We start from the raw sequence: 19,883 nt of genomic DNA, 5'->3' as shown, positions 1-19,883 counted from the left end.
GGTTTCCCTGTGAGGAGCCTCTTGCTGACAGATTAATTCTGGGGAGAAATACAGGCCTGTGAATTAGCACCTCAAACATGGTGAAAAGCCATAGATCTTTGATCAACCCTGCTCTGATCTGACCCACAATCACCCCGACACTGCTTAACAGGCTGACAAGTCAGCCAAAGAACAGTTTCTAAAAAATTCTTGAAGTGAGAGATTTGTTTCCATTTAAAGCATCCTAAACATACCAGTCATTTGCACAGGGCAGGAAGGTTTGGGGACGGCGGGGAGTAACCATCTACAATCTATAAGGATACAAAAGCAAATTCTATGTTTGTGGGCTCCTCTATTTAATTTATTCACTCTTCCTGAGTGCTATTAGATATTACATGGTCATCTAGGCTCTATTACAGGAACTGAACAGCAAGAAGTAGACAAGGATCCAGGAGCATGGGTCTGAATCCTCTGACCCTCCCGGCAATTTCTCATTTGAAGGTCCACACCCTTCAAAGTGCTCTGACGCAGCAGAAGGTCCATCCATCCACCTGCAAGACCAAGCCCTTGCACACAGCAGGCACGTTTACACAGACGTCCGACAGATGCAACGGACCACAGAAGACGCACTTGTGGAGCGACAATTCCTTCAAACAAGTCTGATTTTAAGTTTGTGTAAAGTCAGTCTATGTCAAATACTGTTCTCAGGCCTATGTGATGCATGAAATGAGAAATACTCAGCTAGACTCACTCCAAAATTTCACCCTTTTCACAAGAGTTTTGTAGTCTGAGCTGCAGAGAACATCTGGGACAGAAATGGAAGAACAGGCACCCACAGCCCCACCATCGGCACCCTCAGACAAGCAACGCTGTGCCTTGATGAAGATGTGGTTGAGCACGTCATTCGAGGGCGCCCTCGCATGCCGGGAGAGGCCACAGGGACAGGAGTCCTCAAGCAGACACTGCTGCACGGAGCCAATGCCAGCAGGGCGGACAAGGGGCACCAGGAATGATGCAAGTGGCCCAAACCATGTCCTCCTCAGAGCACCCCGGCTTCCTTTCAAATTAGAAATGTCCTTTGAGGGAACATTTAAAATTCAGCTTGGAGTTTTTGTCCCCGTTAAATGCATAAAGCTCGTCAGCATCACCCAATATATGACTTCCTCTATAATATCAAGGAGTGAAAAATACGAAGTTATTTATATTCTGCTGTTTCAAGTAAGATCGGAGGTAACGAATTCTTCAAGATTAAAAAGTGTCAAAAATCCGACTGCTGAAGGGAACAGAAATGTGCTTATTAAAATGGTCAAGATGGATACACAAAAACAAGCGCACAAGTAGAGAACCAAGGATGAGCAGCATGCTATGGGGGCAGCTGTTAAGCCCAGGAAGTTGGCAAGTTTCATTCTATCAGAAGCATAGGTTGATTGATCTTTGCAAACAGTCTGAAAGGCCAAGACAAAAGATACTTAGGAATAGGTGTCCAACAATAAAACATGGCACCTGCATCATCCCAACGAATGTACTAGAAAAGTAAACTTAACCGCAAAGCTCTAAAAACTTGGTGTCCCACCCTACACTTTCCATCGAGCAAACAGTATTTCAATATTTACACCTGCGCCAATAAAACTTAAGGCATGAACTAAAAATTCAACAGCCACAATTCGAACTGAAGTCACAGGGGGAAACGAACTGCACCAAGAACGCACTGGAGACAGACAGAGAGAAGAACCACCGAGGAGGAGGAGGAAAACATTACCATTATTTTTCCTGGAAATGTCTGGCAAGTCTGACTGGCACTGAGGTGAACTTCTCGGCAAATGATTTTCAGGTAGTTTCTTAGGGGTCTTCATGGGACAGACCTCTCGCTCCTTGAGCTCAGCTACGCTTTCTGAAACCTGAAAGTCCGTTTCCTTAGGAAACACACACGTCTGTGCTCCCTCCTTCACGTGGCACTCGGAAGAAGGGCTACTGGCAGCAACTGCGCTTTTCAGGGTGTTTTCGTCTTTACCCAGGAAGCTCCTGGGGAGCGCTAAGCTCTTCTGCAGGTTGGCGCTCAGGCCCCCGGCGCACCTGAGGCCCACCCAGGCCTCGCCCGCCCCTGCAGGGCACCCGCCCGCCTTGGCCGGGGCTGGCCTGTCCTCCGAGGGGGCGCCGGCGCTGCTCGCCACGGCCGCGCCTCTGTGCCGCCCGTAGTACACTGAGCACTTGTGCTTCTTCTGGGAATGGCCGCAGGTGGCCGGGCTCCTCTTCGTCGCATTCTGGGTCCTGCTCTGCGGGCTGCTGACTGGAAGGCAGCTCTTCCCTCGGCCTTTGTCAGAGGGGGCGTAGGCATCGAGAAAGTTCTTGCAGTTGCTTCTGAATTTAAGAAGAAAAACATTTAACATGAAGGCAAGCTGAACAAACCTCTCCTCTCCAACTGCAGGAGAAAGACGGCGCAGTCAGTATGGTGGGGGCGGGGGTGGACTAAGGGCTTCTCACCTTTCATTCAAGCTCCACAAGGTACAAACTGAGCCCTTACATGAAGTCTAGCATATCCCAGAAGGGACGGCTTAGCTGCCACACAAGGACTTGAGGAAAACTGTACAGACTCTAAAGGTATATCACCTTAGCATAAAATCAGAAGTAATATCAAAAGTGAGACCTGCCACCATCTCCCCCACCCCACGACAAGAACCCTTACTTGTGAGAATGAGCGCTGATTACATCCACTGGAGCAGTGCTTTGCTGCGAAGAGGAGCTGGCGTTTTGTCTCTGTCTCGTTTTCATGAACTCCATGAGAATGTACTGTGCTTGCTGGAAGGCTATTAAAATCACACCCAGCAGGGACAGACTGAGGACAAAAACAACACGTTCATTCCTGCCTGGTTCTGAGTAGCATTAAAAAGACAAGCTCTACAAGAAGGGAATGAGTGGTGGCAGACGTCTAAAGAGACACTACTCAGATTCTGTAAGACGTACGACATTAAAATTTCTGATGTCTCACAATTTCAAGATGCAAAATTTCTAAACAGGTGAATAGTTATCATTCTGACATTTCAATTCAATTTTTATAGATTTTTCCAGGATAAAAATCACACCCGAAAGACTCATTCTAGTCTTGTAATCTCAAACTGCCATTGCCCTAAGCTAATAACACCATATACCATAGGTGATGTTCATATATCTTAAACGTTATACACAACATCTGTATCTTCCCCTGGGACTGCCAGTGAACATACTTGGAGTGCAACTGTCTGTTACACTCTCAGATCCTCGAGCTCTCCTACACTTAGTTCTCTGTTCTCTTAAAGCTCACCAGGAACCACTTAGCCTACTTCATGACTGTCAGGGTTCTCAAAGCAACGTAATCCACTCAATCCCTATGCTTCGATTCTGCCAAGCCACATACATTCCCTGCAGCTCGGCTGGATGGCGTCTCCCTTGGTGAGGAGGCGCAGTGGAGCAGGGGTGGCCTACCTAACGAAGAAGACAGTGAGCCTCCAAAACGACTCCTCCCAGCTGGGTCCCGGGACCACGTCCGCACACAGCGGCAGCAGGTGATGAGGCAGGGTCACGTTGAGAGTGAAGCGGAACTCCAGGTCTGCCGCTGTGACCAGAGTCAGCTCGCGGATGACCCAGGAAGACGTGAAGTCCGGAGTAAACCTGACGACAAGAGGCATCGTTATGAACTTCTGATGGTTTTCACTTTAGGCACAAAACAATCCTAATGACAGCAGAATTTTTACCTCTACAAGACAATTGTTTACATGAAAACAACTTAAGACAATCTTACCAGTGACAAAGCTTTTCCCCACAGTATAGTGAATGCACCCCCGAACTGAAGTCGAAACCCAGTGCTTACACGATGCTGATGTCGCGGGACGTGTTGGGACCCAAGGAAAACTGATGACAGTCCAGCACTTCGAATCCATAACCTTGGCAGTTATACCCATTAATTTTCAGAGATGTCACAGTTATAGGAAGTGGTCCAATATTCTCAACCTTAAAGTTCTTCGTAATTGATAAAATTTGCTTGCTGTCTTTCAGTTCTAGGGAGGATGAAAATGGAGATTTTAGTACAGATGAACTGCAAAATTTATTTTCAAATAATTTACTGAATCATTTACAGAATTAACAAAGCATGATCTACATGACTAAAATGCAGAAAAATTCAATATAACCTCAAAGCATGATTCCTAACTAATTTCTAGAACAGTTCTAGATGCTGCTATATTACCAAGATATGATAAAAATACTTAACTCATTAAGATTTTTCTTAAGTTAAGTGACCTGCCTAGGTACCAAAAGTAACCAAAACCTCTTCTTTGTTCTTTTACTTATTAAAGGTGAAGGTAGAAGATTTCATTCTTCTCAGAAGCCTCCTAGTTTGGATTTACCAAGAGCTAACAGGCACCCAGGATCCTTTCAAACCCAACAGGGCCAGTCAGGAGGGTGTGTGCGCTTCTGCGTAAACACACCACAGACATGAGAAATATGGTTAAAACTCTCATTACGTGAAGGGCAGGAAGCAGCAAAATCTTTGTAAATAAGTGAGAGCACATTTCATACTGGGCATTTAAAAAGGGAGGAAGTATCAGTTTGTAAAATATTCCTATATATCCATAATCTACAATCTATTCCATATTAGGACTAACATTTTATCTGGTTCCACAGTTTTTATATTCTTCCTTAATTCTAGCTTTTAAGGTCAACTCTAAACTATTCAATGAGTAAGTGAAGGAATGATTTAAAGAACACTGATGAAGATTTTGAATGCAAAATGGCTAATCTTTTCAGACAGTGCTCATTTGGCACAGTTTTCTTATAAAAAAAATCCAATCAGGCATTAAAATAGTTCTACAAGTTATCCAAAGGTTTCACCAGTTTTCTCCATGGGAAATATACTGTTACTCTAAAATGCTTTCAGTGTGTCCTAAAATTAAAAATAGTAGTAGGAAAACAAGACAGAATTTATCAAAAACATTTTATATCTACAGTTTGACTTTTGTCTCAGTTCCTGAGGAAGTTCTTAAAACTAATTTAAGTACTTTAGAAGCATTTAAATACATGCAAAATTTAGAAATTTCTAATGGAACACTTAAATAAATTTCTAAATCTGCATAGCCTGATATAGTTGCCACTGGACACATACGGCCACTTTAAATAGACTTGAACACCGAGTTTCTCAGTCACACGAGCTCTGTTTTAAGCGCCCATCACCCACGTGTGGCACGTGGTTGCCGCACTGGACGGCACAAACGCAGAGCATCTCCATCACTGCAGAACGTGCGCGGTGCTACTGGGCAGCTCTCCCTTAAGCCCCTCTCCACTGACATTTGGTGTGAGTTTCCATGATTAGGTAACAGATAACAAAATTAACAGTTTCATAAGACTGGTCTTATATTTTAACACTATTGGGAACTTAACATTATACTCCCCCCAACTACCATCTATTATTTAAGTTGGGTTACACATTTAAACTGTTGTTTCCTAACCAAGTGGTACCAGACTACATATGCTCAAATGCCTGCCTGATTGAATTACTTGCATCTGTACAACGAATTACTGTAAACTGTTAAAGACTCTGATAACCACCTCTTGCCCTTGGCTTCAGCACCCAGCCCCCCTGCCCGAGCGCCCTTGGCTTCAGCACCCAGCCCCCCTGCCCGAGCGCCCTTGGCTTCAGCACCCAGCCCCCCGCCTGAGCGCCCTTGGCTTCAGCACCCAGCGCCCCCTGCCCGAGCACCCTTGGCTTCAGCACCCAGCCTCCCACCTGAGCACCCTTGGCTTCAGCACCCAGCCCCCCTGCCTGAGCGCCCTTGGCTTCAGCACCCAGCCTCCTACCTGAGCGCCCTTGGCTTCAGCACCCAGCCCCCCACCTGAGCACCCTTGGCTTCAGCACCCAGCCCCCGGCCCAAGCGCCGTGCACAGACGACGCACAGACTCACGTCGCCGGCAGTCCATCAGCGTGGACTCGGGCACCTTAAACCGCAGTGAGCCCCCGGTGCCAGGCAGTCTTCCACCCACTTTCAGTAGCTCTCTCGCCCCAAATCCTTCCACACCAATCATGTCGATAACAGTCAAGTTATTCCTACAGAGACAGCAGACACAAACAAAAAGGCAACGCAACAGAGTTACAGCATACAACGCCCTTGAATTTAAATATTCCTCATTAGCCAAAAAGCATTTCTAAAGTTTTGGGGAAAAATCAACTTAAATAGTATGGCATCTCCAGCCATCTCGGAGCAGAGAAGCTGCTAAACGCACCAGAGTCAAGGCAAGCCAATTGGGCAAAAACGAGCAAATGACCGTGATCACTCTCCAATTTCCACCCAAGAATGGAAACCCGCATTTTTCTAACCAGGCACCAGGACGGTGATCAGACATCCAAGTGACAAAGGTGAGTAAACTGGGAGCCACAGAAAAATACTAATAAATGTAGACAAATTGATAAAACTGTTTACAGGGTGAATTAAGGAGTTTCCACAGGAATTGTTGACTATAAGCAATTCTTCCTTAGGGGTATTTCTAGAAATGAAATGCCACCCTATATTTTGAACCTAAGATTTAAAATAGCAGCCCTCAAATAGCAAGAATGTACTCAAGTTCTTATTAATCAAACAGTAATTCAGATTAGCTTTTGCCTTTTCATTAACGGAAATCATAATTCTGAGGATGGAGAAGTGGTAATGATGTTTAAATGATGCACTGAAAGGCAGTTATCATTAATGTAAACGGTAGAAGCAGACAGAGAATTCATTCCTAGTTACACAGAACACACTGAGATAGCTTTCCATCTGCATCTAAAGGACTACAGCCTTTACTGAACCATTTAAAAGCCTTTAAGTGATGTTAGATGATTGATATTGTTTACAGAAAAATACTGTGTCTCTCAATACAGAAACTACCAAGAATAAATTAGCGACTACAAAAAGCCGAGACTTTCAAGTCTGGGATAGCTGAAGCTGGGATAAGGTAAAGTTTAACTCTAGACTTCCCATGACCTTAGTTCATCAACAGAGAGTGAGTTTAAAGTGAAGCACCTGTCAGCAGAGCACTAACATGCTTATTAGAACATTAGCTACCGGTTCTACTCAGCATTAGTTGAGTGAAAGCCAAAGTCGCTCAGTCGTGTCCAACTCCTTGCAACCCCATGGACTGTACGGTCCATGGAATTCTCCAGGCCAGAATACTGGAGTGGGTAGCCTTTCCCTTCTCCAGGGGATCTTCCCAACCCAGAGATCAACCCACGTCTTCCGCATTGCAGGCAGATTCTTTACCAGCTGAGCCACAAGGGAAGCCCAAGAACACCAGAGTGGGTAGCCTATCCCTTCTTCAGCGGATCTTTCCGTCCCAGGAATCGAACTGGGGACTTGCGTTGCAGGCGAATTCTTTACCAACTGAGCTATCAGGGGAGCCCTAAGCATCAGGTAAAATGCTTAACGAAACAGACTCTTTTAAGAACTTTATTTTAGTGTACTTTCTTTTTAGTAGCATTCACTTGCAGAAGAATAAACTCATATAGTATATCAAAGAAAGTCAAGAATAAAGTTTTTGCCAGCTGTTCTGAAACTAGAGATTAAAAAAAAAAAAAAAAACAACTAAGGTTGGGACTCCACGCTTCCACTGCAGGGGTGGGGCACAGGCTGAACCCCTGATCAGGGAACTAAGATCCCTCATGCTGCATGATGTGGCCAAAATAAAACATAAAATCAAAAAATATCTAAACATCATTAATGAAAAATTAATTTGTGTTAGACATCTCACCAATGCAGAGAGAGGTTCAATCTATATTTACTGTAAATTTTTGAAACAAGACTCTCAATAAATTTAAGAATGAAAAACATTTAGCTGCTTAAATCAGTTGGCAAGTAAAAAGAGCCAGTGGGCTCAACTAAGCACTTTTTTCATTATCCTCTGGTGCTACCAAGAAGTACAGAAGCAAGACAGACAGGTATGAGACTGGTATAAACCCAAACACTGAGGAATGAAAACATATACAGCAGTGCTCCAATTATTCTTCTGAGCTGAGGACAGAAAAGTGCGGACATGTGTGTGTTCATGTGTTCATGTGTGTGTGTTCGTGTGTGTTTGTGTGTGTTCGTGTGTGTGTTCATGCCTGTGTGTGTGTTCGTGTGTGTTCGTGTTCGTGTGTGTTTGTGTTCGTGTTCGTGTGTGTGTGCACGTGTGTTCATGTGTGTTGTGTGTTCATGTGTTCGATCATACGTGTTCCTGTGTGTCCGTGTGTGTGTTCATGTATGCTTGTGTTCGTGTGTGTGTCCTTGTGTGTTTGCGTGTGTGCTCGTGTGTATGTTCACGTGTGTGTCCGTGTATGTTTGTGTTTGTGTGTGTGTCCATGTGTGTGTGTTCGTGTTTGCGTGTGTGTTCGTGTGTATGTTCGCATGTGTGTTCCTGTGTGTGTGTGTGTGTGTGTGTGTGTTCTGCCCTCTGTGATGGTGGATGAGGCACCGTGTGAAGGGAGCACACACATTCTGCCTGTACCAGGGAGGAGCCTGACACCCAGGGAGATTAAATGTGGAGCTTCGGGAAGCTGCTCTCCTCAGCCACTGCCTTTCCAGTCCAGCAACACAGCTCATCACTGGGGGCCTGAGGAAATCTCTTTTAGCTAAAGAGATCATGTCTTCTTGAGAGAAAGAGTCAGTCAACAAGAAAGCAACAGAGACACACCTACCGGATTAGGATGAGGGAGCTGACTTTTCCGTAGTCAGCTGGAGTGAACACTACACCAACCCTTTTCCTTTCCAAAGGCTGCAAATGTAAGTGGAGGATGCCAAACCTGGATCCCTCAGACCGCACGCCCTGAAAGTTACCAATAAACGCAATTAACTTCTGGAGAGCAAGACTCTATCCTCATTAAATGCATAAATGTGACTGCTGTTCCTTTAACATGGGGATCTGACCATCCAAATCAACCTGTGGAACTTGTTCATCACGACAGTTCACGCCCATCGACAGTTGCTGAGCCCAGCTGAGAAGCACAGGCAGAGGCTGCAGGACAGTCCAGTGTGGACGCTGGAAAGGGGCTGGGCCTCCTGGATCGGCTGCGAGCTGGGGCTACAGACCTTATCAGCAAGCTCACCTGAATGAAAAACGTCACTGAGAAAACAGACCACCAGCCTCTGCCTGAATGCTACAGGGATCCGACCAAAGCACTTTCCACTGCTGGACAGCCCTAAATTCTCTGCATTATTGTTTAAAAAGAAGCCATCTTTATTACATTTAGTCTCTCCATTCAGGAGAACGACCTATTTATTCACACCCTCCTTTTATTCTCCCCAAGATTTCTAACTTTCTCTGAATAAATTGCCTTCTAACTTTAACATTCAAGATTTAGCTCTTCATTACTGTGATAGACTTTCCCTCTTTCCATTGTTTTTTCCTAGCTCTTTCTCACTAAAAGTAATTTATTAATTTTCAGAGCTCTAACCATGTAATCTGCCTAATATCTCTCTTCTGTATTTTTAGTTTTTGCATTTGTTTTATCCCTCAGTTATTACTGGCATTTCCCATACTATCTGAAAGAAGAAACAGTAGTGCCATTTGATTCATTTTCCTTAAAATTATAAACTTCATGAAGGAATTCTGCTTTATACACATATGAATACTGAAAAAAGCTGCCAATTTAAGTATTAAAAGTATAAGAACGCACTAATTATTAAGTAATTCTTATATGCCAGGCACTGGACTACAATTAGGTATATAAAATGCTAAGCGTTCTATAAAACTATGAAATTTTCAAACATCATTATAAGTGAGAAAGAGGAGACTTGGAGAGGCCAAATTATTTACCCAGGACCACATGGAGGTACCTGGATTTGGAACTTTGAATGTCCAATTCCACATGCTCTTAACCAAAGGAGCTACACGTCTAAAAGCAAACCAACAAAAGAAAAATGCAGGCCTTTCTTAAACAACAAATGATTCTATTAAAAACTTTAAGTTAAACTTGTGTGTCAAAAGCACTGATATTGCTCAGGAGGGAGGGGATACATGTATACTTATCACTGAGCCACACTGTTGTATGGCAGAAGCCAACACAACACTGTAAAACAATTATCCTCCAACTAAAATTTTTTAAAGAAAGGAACGTTGATACTATCACTTTTTGTAAATGTAATAAATTAACAATGGGGATAATCTCCTTTGTCATAAAAAATGTAATAATCTATGAAAATCTTCAATCACAGATTACAGACCTTTTCCAAGTGAGTTGCACCATTTGCTTAAGCCTGAATAGAATACTAACGTGTAAAAGAAACAGGCATCATTTTTGGAATTTCAAATTACATATGATTAAATGGTCATGGGGCGAAATTATCTGTTAGCATAGAGGACTCGCTATACCTCCCAGCACTCCTGGGAAGCTGCCTGGTTGGAGGGGCCAAAAGCAGGACCAGCCCAACAGCACAGGACTCTGCTGCCTGGACCACTGACAAAGGGAAGGAGCACTACTGCTCGTGTCTCTTACTGCAAATAAGTCTCTGCTAAAAACCCATTAAAAACTTTGTTTTGATTCATTCTGTTTGAACTCACACTGGACGTTATCTGTGGCCTCCCTCTTTCAAGTTTCTAGAGCCAACAGTGTATCTTTGGAGGGTTATGAGTAGAGAAAGAAGAAAACATCTATGACATTTAAATATGTGTGTGCATTAAAAATACAGTGATAAGCATAAGTATGTCTACACGTGTTTGTATTTCTTTAGGAGATGCTTCATCTTTTAATTAACCTCAAGCACAGAATGCTGTGCTGTGCTGCTCAGTTGCTCAGTCATGTCCGACTCTTTGGGACCCCAAGGACTGTAGCCCGCCAGGCTCCTCTGTCCATGGGGATTCTCCAGGCAGGAATAGTGGAGTGGGTTGTTTTGCCCTTCTCCAGGGGATCTTCCAGACCCGGGATCAAACCAGGGTCTCCTGCATTGCAGGTGGATTCTTTACCAGCTGAGCTACCAGGGAAACCCCAAGCACAGAATACCCGTAAGTAAAATACTCGGCTACACCAGGGACCCACAGAAGGAATGAGTGAAAACTCAGTTTCTAGTCAAGCGACGTCCTCGCCACGTGACATGCTTATTACTCCCTCTCCAGAGTACTTATGCAAGACTTCATGAGGGCCCAGAGGTGCAAGAATTTCAGAGAAATCCTTTTATATAGGTAAGGTCAATATCACAGAAATTGGGTTATCTGCTAAAAACATGAAGCCAGCTTAGTAAGACTTAAAAAAAAAAAAAAAAGTGTTTGCTTTTACTTTATCTTACCCCAAAAAGAATTGATGGGGCTGAGGAATTTTAAGAGAATTATAAATTCTGGGGTCTCAAGTTTTACAGTTTTCTACAGAGGTCTGATTCAATTGTTATTTCTTCACTCACATGAACCTAAATAATTAAATTAAAATGATTTACAGGCTCACATGAACCCCAGGCTCCTGCTGCATTAGTTAACTAGAAAAAGCTGCTATGTATACTTAACTGCTAGAATAGAAAAATAGAGAGCCACATATATTACGAAAAGACACTTGAAACATAAATCAGTGAGGCCCATATGCTATGAGTCTAATTTGTCAGCATTCTTTTTTCTGTTTAAAGATGACATCCTACCAGGTAAGGGCAAGCTTTGGTAAGCTGGAATTCACTGGTTGTGAGATTAATCATTTGCATATCGGTGCCAAACCTATAAAGAAAAAAAAAAAAAAAAAACATTTAAAATAGCATTCAGATCACCAAGAAAGAACATATGTGTGTGTTTTCACACATGTCCAGTTCACCCTGACCTCTCATTCCTGTGCCCAGCTCCCCACACAGCACCTGGCACGCTGTAAGAGCACAGTGAATACTATGGAATGAATAGTGTTGGCAGCACAGAATGTACAGACTCCTTTGGTGACAAAAGCTCCCAATCTGAAGCAATTCTTTTCCTCCAAATGGTTCAAAGCTGTGGAAGCTGACAGGAGGTGACTCTCAACCAAGGACAACGCTATCTCCCAGCGGCCCCCTGGCCACACCTGGAGACACTTTTGATTGCCCGGCTGGTGAAGTCCTACCAGAATCTACTGGGTGGAAGCTAGGGATGCTGCCAAACAACCTCCAAAGCACCGAGCACATCTCCTCTCTCATCAGTCAGTCAGGGTCCAAAACACCAGCAGTGCTGAAGCTGAGACATGGGGGGTGAGGTGTCACTAAGCCAGAAGAGGAAATGTTCTAAGTGAAACCATGACTGTTGTACAAAGATAAGATTAACAGATACAAATTCTGATCTTACCTTGTATCAGAACACTAGGCTAAAATATACTAAACCACCACTAAACTCACTGCTTGCATTGCCCGGCGCTCACTGCTTTCAATTCTAAATTTTAGAGGAGTATATGTGAAAAATCATGGCGGGAAAGCTTCCCTGATAAGAATGCTGTTGGGCCCTGAACTTGACACAGTAACACTGAAGAGCCACATGATGCACGGGACTGGCATGTGCCATGGGGTCTGCACGTAGGGGCAGGGGTGGATGTCACAGGCTGAGCCCATGTACATCCATGCACAGAACCGGGGGAAATGCAAAGGACGCTGAACAGTTGCGGGTCTTAACAGGACAGGCCCTCAACTCCTCCTAGCAACCGCCCCTGCCCCGTGAGAGGTCTTCACCCGCTGGGCGTTACCATTTGTGCAGCAGGCGCGCAGCGGCCTCAGGCTTCGGGTACAAAGAGACGGGCAGGAGCTGCAGGGAGACTGGCCACGAGGAGGGGTTCTTCACCACAAAGTACTTCACCTAGACGTGTGGGAAGGAGAGTCAGTTCCGGAGACAGCACCACCCCTGAGATGCAGCTACAGAGACTGATCACCTGCATCTCACCAGGAACCATCACCTAGGCAATTCCAGGAACGGTCTAGAGAATCAACAGCCTGCGTGCATCACAACAGCTGCACAACGTGAGGTAGAGGAGCTGCAGAAGATGGAAGGAGACGCAGGCCACTGGGCCAGGCAAGGACAGGCCCTGGGCTGGATGCTGTAAAGTACGCATGTGAGTGGGATAAGTGGAAACCTTTGTACGGAGACTGCAGATCAGGCATAACTGTTGTACTTAATGCTTACATTTTCTGATTTTGATAGTTAGACTCTGATATGCAAGAAGATGTCTAGTTCTTAAGAAATTCACATGGAAGTGGAGTCGGGGCATCATGTCCGACCCTCTCACACAGCTCATAAAAACACGTGTGTGGAAAGAGAGGGGAAACATCAAGCCAAGTACGGCAAATGTTAAAAATAGATGAATCTGCATGAACGGCAACTGGGAGTTTTTGGTACTGCTCTTGAAACTCTTCAAGTTGAACTTTTTCAAAATAGAATGCTTTAAAAAAGCAGTCTTGGGATGTCTTCCCTAAGAAGCTCAATGAGTACCTGAGGAAATATAAATTATTACAAGGACCACAGTGACCTGGCTCTCAGGTAAGGAGACTTTCCAGATAAAACCTCAAGGCTGCTGTCACTGCCTTCGCTCTGCCCTCCTCCGCCATCAGCTCAGGAGAAGCTTGCACACAGGAAGGGAGCCGAGGATGCAAGCAAGTGACAGAGGATGCTCCCTTCTGAGCTGCAAACTCACCCACTTCTGCTGAGCCTGTGTCAGCCACGACCTCCTCTGCGGCTACAGCTAAGTACTCTCTTAGCTGGTGGATTCTGAGCTGAATACAGACTTCATAACATGTATCTGCTTAAAGCATTTCAGTCTATTCCTGAGTTTATTCCTTATTTTGTTCTTCCGACACCTCCCTCCTAAAAGCGCTGAATAGCATACATGTGTCACTTAAATTTCAACTAACTTTGATTCTGGAACAGTATCTCAAGGTGGAAATACTTGGTTAATGTAAAAACTCAAGAGCCGAGGTGTCGCGGATGAAGAAATGAGAAGACGTGGGAGCCTCACCATGCTGTTCCTCAGGGCGGTGGCACTGAAGTTCAACACGAGGCCAGGCTCAGGGACCAAACGAGGCAGGAAGACAGCAAAAGGCTCCGACTCCTTGGATTTCTTTGAATGGGCAAACCGAGTCACTCCTAAAACAGTCCTTCTGCGAAATTCGTAAAGAAAGAAATTACAGGAAATAATTTTGACATATAGAAAAGAAATCACTAAATATCACTCCAACTAAAAGGAACAAGAGTCTCTTGGGAAAAAATGGCTTATTCAGGGTATGCGTGTGCTCAGTCACTTCAATCGTGTCCAACTCTTTGTGATCCCATGGACTGTAGCCTGCCAGGCTCCTGTCCATGGGTTTTCCCAGGCAAGAATACTGGAGTGGGTTGCCATGCCCTCCTCCAGAGGATCTTCCAGACCCAGGGATCAAAACTGCCTCTCCTGTATTGCAGGTAGATTCTTTACCACCGAGCCACCTGGGAAGTCTATTCAGGGTATGGGGGAGACAAAGTACAAGATGATCTTGGAACATCCCGTCTTACTAGAAAGCAAGGAAGTGCTCAAAGAATGATGGGTACACACCAAAGACCCAAAAGCTTGCCTCAACGGGCTCCCATCAGCCTAATCTGGGACAAATCGACATCAAAAATGATGATGATGCTAATGATGGTAATGACCAAAGAATTCATAGTGATGCTCAAGAGTGTAGAATGAATAAAATAATTAGCAATATCACCATTTTTGCCGCCATCAATTCAATAACTGATCTCAGGCAATGATTATCAATGGGTGCCAAAATGCTACAGCGAAACATTCTCAGGGAACAGGAAATGTGTACAGACTCAAACTATCATAGCACATATTATTTATTAATTGCAAAAGGAAAAACATAGTCTACAATGGAGTCAAATGATTCAACCAAACAATGTCAATAATGGGACAAATTGATATTTATGTCCCTCCTCAGGTGACGCAATTATAAGCACACAAGAGCAACCAAGTAATTAGTACTTACTAATTTTAAAAATGTTTAACAGGAATGTAAACTTGAAGAAGCAATCCCAAAAAATCCAGAGTGTTGAATGTTCCCTAAGACAGCTGGCTATGATGCTTTAAAACATCACACTATGAAAGATGAGGAAAGGTGGGGGCACTAAAGAAAATTAAGGAACCATGATGACTAAATACAATGCACTCTCCTTGAATGCATCCTGGATTTTACAAAAAGGAAAAGACAGCTATAATGGATATTTTGGGGTCAACTAGGGGCTTTCCTGGGTTCAGATGGTAAACGCATGCAACGTGGGAGACCTGGGTTCAATCCCTGGGTTGGGAAGATCGCCTGGAGAAAGGAAGAGCTGTCCACTCCAGTATTCTTGTAGAGAATTCCATGGACTGAGGAACTTGGCAAGCTACAGTCCACGGGGTCGCAAAGAGTCAGGGCCGACTAAGCAACTAGCACTTACACTTTCACACTAGGGAAATGTGAATCTGGACGTTTATTAGTTCATATAACCTCATCAGTGTTAAGCTTCTTGGGCATGTAATGACAGTGAAGGTATATGCAGGAGAATGTTCCTTAGGAAAAAAAGTCTTTCTTAATAAAGTACTAAGGGCTGAAGTGTCATGGTATCCACAGCTTATTTTCAAATGACTCGGCAAAAACGAAGTGTGTGTGTATGTGTGCATATAGACACAGGTAGGGAGAGAGAAAAAAACAGCAGAAGTGGTAAGATGTAAACATCTGGTGAGTCCAAATTAGGAATATTTGAGTACTCATCATATTATACTTTTCAACTCTTCTGAGGTTTGAAATTTGTCAAAATAAAGGCTGGATATTAAAAATTCACTATTGAAATGTCAACACAGATTATGTTAAAGTGTCCCCCCAGTGCTGAATAAAAGAAACAAAGAGAGGTGAAAACATACTTGCAGACATCACCATGTTTTAACTTCTTCCATCTTTCATATAATGTATTTGCAAGTTCGGAATCCACATCCCAGGTAGACGGATCCAGAGAAAGGCTCCCTTCCCAGTCAGGATTTTCTACAAGTTAGACCAGACTTACTGTTTAGACGCACAGGAAACATAATTCACTTAGTAAATAATGCCAAGGGTTGAGGGCTAAAACTTCTCAAACGCAGAGGACAGTAAAGTGATCAGTGACTCCTGTCCGCTGATTGCTTTACTACAAGTCCCTCTAACTCAATGGCAAATGAGATATCAAATCAAAGGAACATGTATAAAACAAAACTAAATCGAATTATGGGAAGGTAATAACATAAAAGACACATGGCTCATGAATACAGCCTGAAACAAGGTAAAAATCATACTCAGACCATGTTCAACAGCTTTAAATCTAAAAGGCTAAACACTGCGTCATGTACGTGCTAGTCGTCTCTGCGCTGGGTTACCGGGCAGAAGGCCAACGCGCCAACAGGCGGCAATCCTCAGAAACGAGGGCTGCGAGCAGGGCTCAGCCTAAAGGCGCGCGTTTACACTCATAAACGGGTCCCCGTCTGCTGGTCTGCCCTGCCTTGTCTGTGCTAGAAGACAAGGGTGGGGAAGTGGGAGTCATGCAAAGGAAACTCCTGTGCTAGAACTCTCTCCTTAGGCTATATATTTTAATAAGTCAACAGGCAGGAAGCAAACTCGGAACAGCTTTCTCTATCGACACCTTGGCCTCCAGTCTCACACAACAACGAGTGCTCCCTATAAGATGCTTATACTCTCTTCAAAGACGATTCCAAATTATTATTATTTTTTTTTTTACTAACTTCTAGTCGGCCCCTTTATAAAAGAATCAGAGTCCAACTGTTCCTGGTGACAAGGTTGCTATTATGATCAAACATCGTGTTTGAAAAAGTCCCTTACAGAAGTGCAGGTTAAGACGTAAGGGGGTGTTAATTACACAGGCACCTCAGATGGTTCTGGAAGTCATTCGGTTAATGATCATGCTCTTAAAGAATAGAATATGATGCAATGATGTTAAAGGACTAATCATTCCATCTACAAATGTGAATCTTCCTCACTACTTCCCACCCCACCCAACACTAGAGGTCTACAGAAAGCCTAAGGGCAGAATACTTACCTGCTTTTGATTTTCCCATGAAATAATGCATGCCACAATGTGCTATCACTTCAAAACCCAGACTCCCTTCCTAGATTGAAAAGTAATATATGAATAACTTAAAACACAACACTAAACACAAAAATCCTAATGCACTCAAACGCACAGCACACATGGGCCTCCACCTCTGCGAACGTCCCTTTAACCAGAAGCCAAACAACTAGGAAGTGATTTCTTGGCCTTCTTTCTCCTTGGTTGAGAGCTCTGACTGTCCCTCACAGCAGGGTCACTACAGTGGATTCTGGGCAATAATCAACACCCACAGTGACCCCCCAGGGCCCTACAGACACCAAGCTGCCTTCTAAATTAAAGACTAAATTAGTCTCAGGACATTCTCAGTAGGGTTTGTAAAACACTGCATTCTAACCCATCGTAACTCCTAAACTATTCAGGACATTTAAATGAATGTCCCACTTCCTAAATTGGGAAAGCATAGATCGCCTCTTCCACACGTTCCTGCAGCCTGCCTGCTCCCTCCCAGTCACTCTTCTCATATGCAGCCCTTGATGGAAAAAGGAAATATCTAAGAAATCTCCCCTGCTCAAAATATGGATTAATAAAATTAACCTTACATTTTGTTTAGCATACTTTTAGACACCCTATCTTTAAGTTTTTAGCAAAACATGAGGCACTTCTATCTATGAAACACCAACGCTAATAAGTGAGAAAAATCATAAAGATGGTTGTATGAATGTCTCATAGTGAAAAATTAGAACCCAGCATTATACAGAAGAGCTTGGATAAAAAGAAGCAATAACAGTAACTAAATGAAAAGAAATAAACATTAAGAAAAAATGAGACATGTTCAAGGTAAGATCTAAATTAAATACAATATACAAAGACTTTAGAAAGTATTTGCTTAATCGTGAATCCTTTCAGGCTTTAGATTATGGCCCACTAGGAAATTCAAGGACTATGAGCAGCTGAGAGTCACTTACCAGAGGTCTAAATAAAGCATTTTACAGTTTATTTGAAATCACTGCAAATATGTACTAATGGCACAAATGTGTTTACTAGAGCAAGCACATATTCCTTGCTCATTTTGGAAATAAGTGAAAATGAGATCTATCGGTTTGTAATGCCTTATTTTCACTTGAAAATTACTTCATGTATTACTTTACGAAAAAGAGAAGCTGTTTTCAAATAGATTTCCATACTAAACAATTTATCATCTAAGACTGGCCTGGTAATATCCATTAATTTCTTAGACAGCCTTAGAAAATATGAGGTCAAGTCCATCAACAAAATCCAAGCACCATAAGGTAAGCTAATAAGAATAAATAGCAATTATTACAAAAGTTGTAACACATATGGAGTGTGTCAACAATACCTTGGTGGGCGCTGAGTAAATCTGAAGAGGTATTGCAAAAACAGCACCTATGTTTGTAGTCAAAAATACATGGGTGAATACATTTATGGCAATGTCTTTAACAGCAAGTTTCAAAGAAAATATTTTCCAACAGCCTGGAGGTAGAAATAAAGGGCCAGTGAAATTCAGAATCTAAAAAGAAAAGAAGTAAGAGAAATTACTTTCCTAACTAATGCTAATTATGATTAAAATCATCATACTGTGTGATACTAAAGTTCTTCTATACTTTGAGAAATAAAATGTTACTTAATTATTTCCAAGTCAAATACTGACATATTTTTCTATAAATAATAGGTTTCATTTAATATTTAACATGCACTTGTTTTTAAATTTCACAAAATAATCTTGATATGTTCATAGCCAGTATTTTACCAAAACCTACTATTTTATCATGAACGAGGCTTATTTTTACTAAATGTAATCTTCTTAGGATAAATTGTAATTTACAATATTCTTAAATAATGGTAGTAATAAATATCTCTAATGGGATATACCCTGGTCCCTTTGAGCTCCTTGAACAATAGTTTGAAAAAATAAAGAGAGCCTAAAAGTAATTCTGAAAATTTTTAAAGAAACATACTTGCTTTAAAATTTGTAAGTGAAAGATTTTATAAATAATTAATTTCATAGTATTTGACCTTAAACAAAGCTTAAAATAGGCTAAAACTTAAATAAAAATACCATATGTACCTTTAAAACGTGCTTGGTCTCCTTGGAAACAAACACATCATTTAATACAACACCATGGTCAAAATGGTTGAGGTACCACAATGACCAAAGCCCTGAAGTATTCTCGTGATTCTCTATGTGAAACTGGGTTGCAGAAGGGTCCATTCGAAAATACCTGTGAACACAGGACAGTCATGACATCAGTCCCGTGTATACAGACAACCGTAAGGGCGAGAATGAGCCTCTAACCGCAACACAGCAGTCACACATAACCCTAACCTAGCCTAAAAAAAAATACCATCGTTGCATAAAAGCATCACAGAATGAATGTGAGCACCTTCTTCAGCCTTCCTGCCCACAAGCGGAGCATCCGGAGGCGCAAGGGTGCAGTGTGGCCAGCACCAAGACAGCTCACAGAGGCCAAGGCAGAAACCAGGCCCCGAATGTAACTCAGAAATGTGGCGGGAATATGCTTTCCTCCTTCCACACACAGCTGCCCGGCCCGGATCCCATCCACCACCTCCATCATTCAGCTTCCCCTTTCCCATCCTGCAAATCACCCTTGCACAGCCTGCTAGCATTGCTAACTCTGGAAGGCAAGTCCAGAGAGAGAATCATACACGTTATCACTTCCTTGTTAAATCACCTCCGGGCTACGGCGGGGTGGGGAACCGAACAATTTCAGGGAAAGAGGAGTGAAACCCACCCTTGAACCACAGGGGAGGAGAGGCATGCTTTTAGTGTCGGGGTATCTTTTTTCTTGCCGTCTTCTCTCGCCCCACTCTCACAGGATGGAGCTGTTGGGAGGCAGAAGGAAATAAATGTGAAGAATCAG

The 19,883-nt window shown here is 43.1% G+C and overlaps 1 protein-coding gene across 2 annotated transcripts in view; it reads right to left on the bottom strand.

Annotated features, from left to right (window-relative positions):
- The window catches only part of TMEM131L (transmembrane 131 like), a 175,232-nt gene that overhangs the window by 30,959 nt on the left and 124,390 nt on the right, over positions 1–19,883 (bottom strand). For both annotated transcript variants that reach the window (XM_027513485.1, XM_027513486.1), the window contains exons 12-25: positions 19,755–19,845; positions 19,070–19,223; positions 18,341–18,511; positions 16,972–17,041; positions 15,809–15,926; positions 13,892–14,033; positions 12,629–12,738; positions 11,577–11,649; positions 8,654–8,781; positions 5,910–6,052; positions 3,824–4,010; positions 3,439–3,624; positions 2,663–2,812; positions 1,739–2,337 (exon numbers count right to left, since the gene is read on the bottom strand). In XM_027513485.1, the coding sequence (XP_027369286.1) occupies positions 1,739–2,337; positions 2,663–2,812; positions 3,439–3,624; positions 3,824–4,010; positions 5,910–6,052; positions 8,654–8,781; positions 11,577–11,649; positions 12,629–12,738; positions 13,892–14,033; positions 15,809–15,926; positions 16,972–17,041; positions 18,341–18,511; positions 19,070–19,223; positions 19,755–19,845 (2,322 nt within the window). The remainder of the gene's footprint in view (positions 1–1,738; positions 2,338–2,662; positions 2,813–3,438; positions 3,625–3,823; positions 4,011–5,909; positions 6,053–8,653; positions 8,782–11,576; positions 11,650–12,628; positions 12,739–13,891; positions 14,034–15,808; positions 15,927–16,971; positions 17,042–18,340; positions 18,512–19,069; positions 19,224–19,754; positions 19,846–19,883) is intronic.

This window comes from Bos indicus x Bos taurus, chromosome 17 (assembly GCF_003369695.1).
Source record: "Bos indicus x Bos taurus breed Angus x Brahman F1 hybrid chromosome 17, Bos_hybrid_MaternalHap_v2.0, whole genome shotgun sequence".
Classification (NCBI taxonomy): Eukaryota; Metazoa; Chordata; class Mammalia; order Artiodactyla; family Bovidae; genus Bos; species Bos indicus x Bos taurus.
This window is presented reverse-complemented; position numbering and strand designations above follow the sequence as displayed.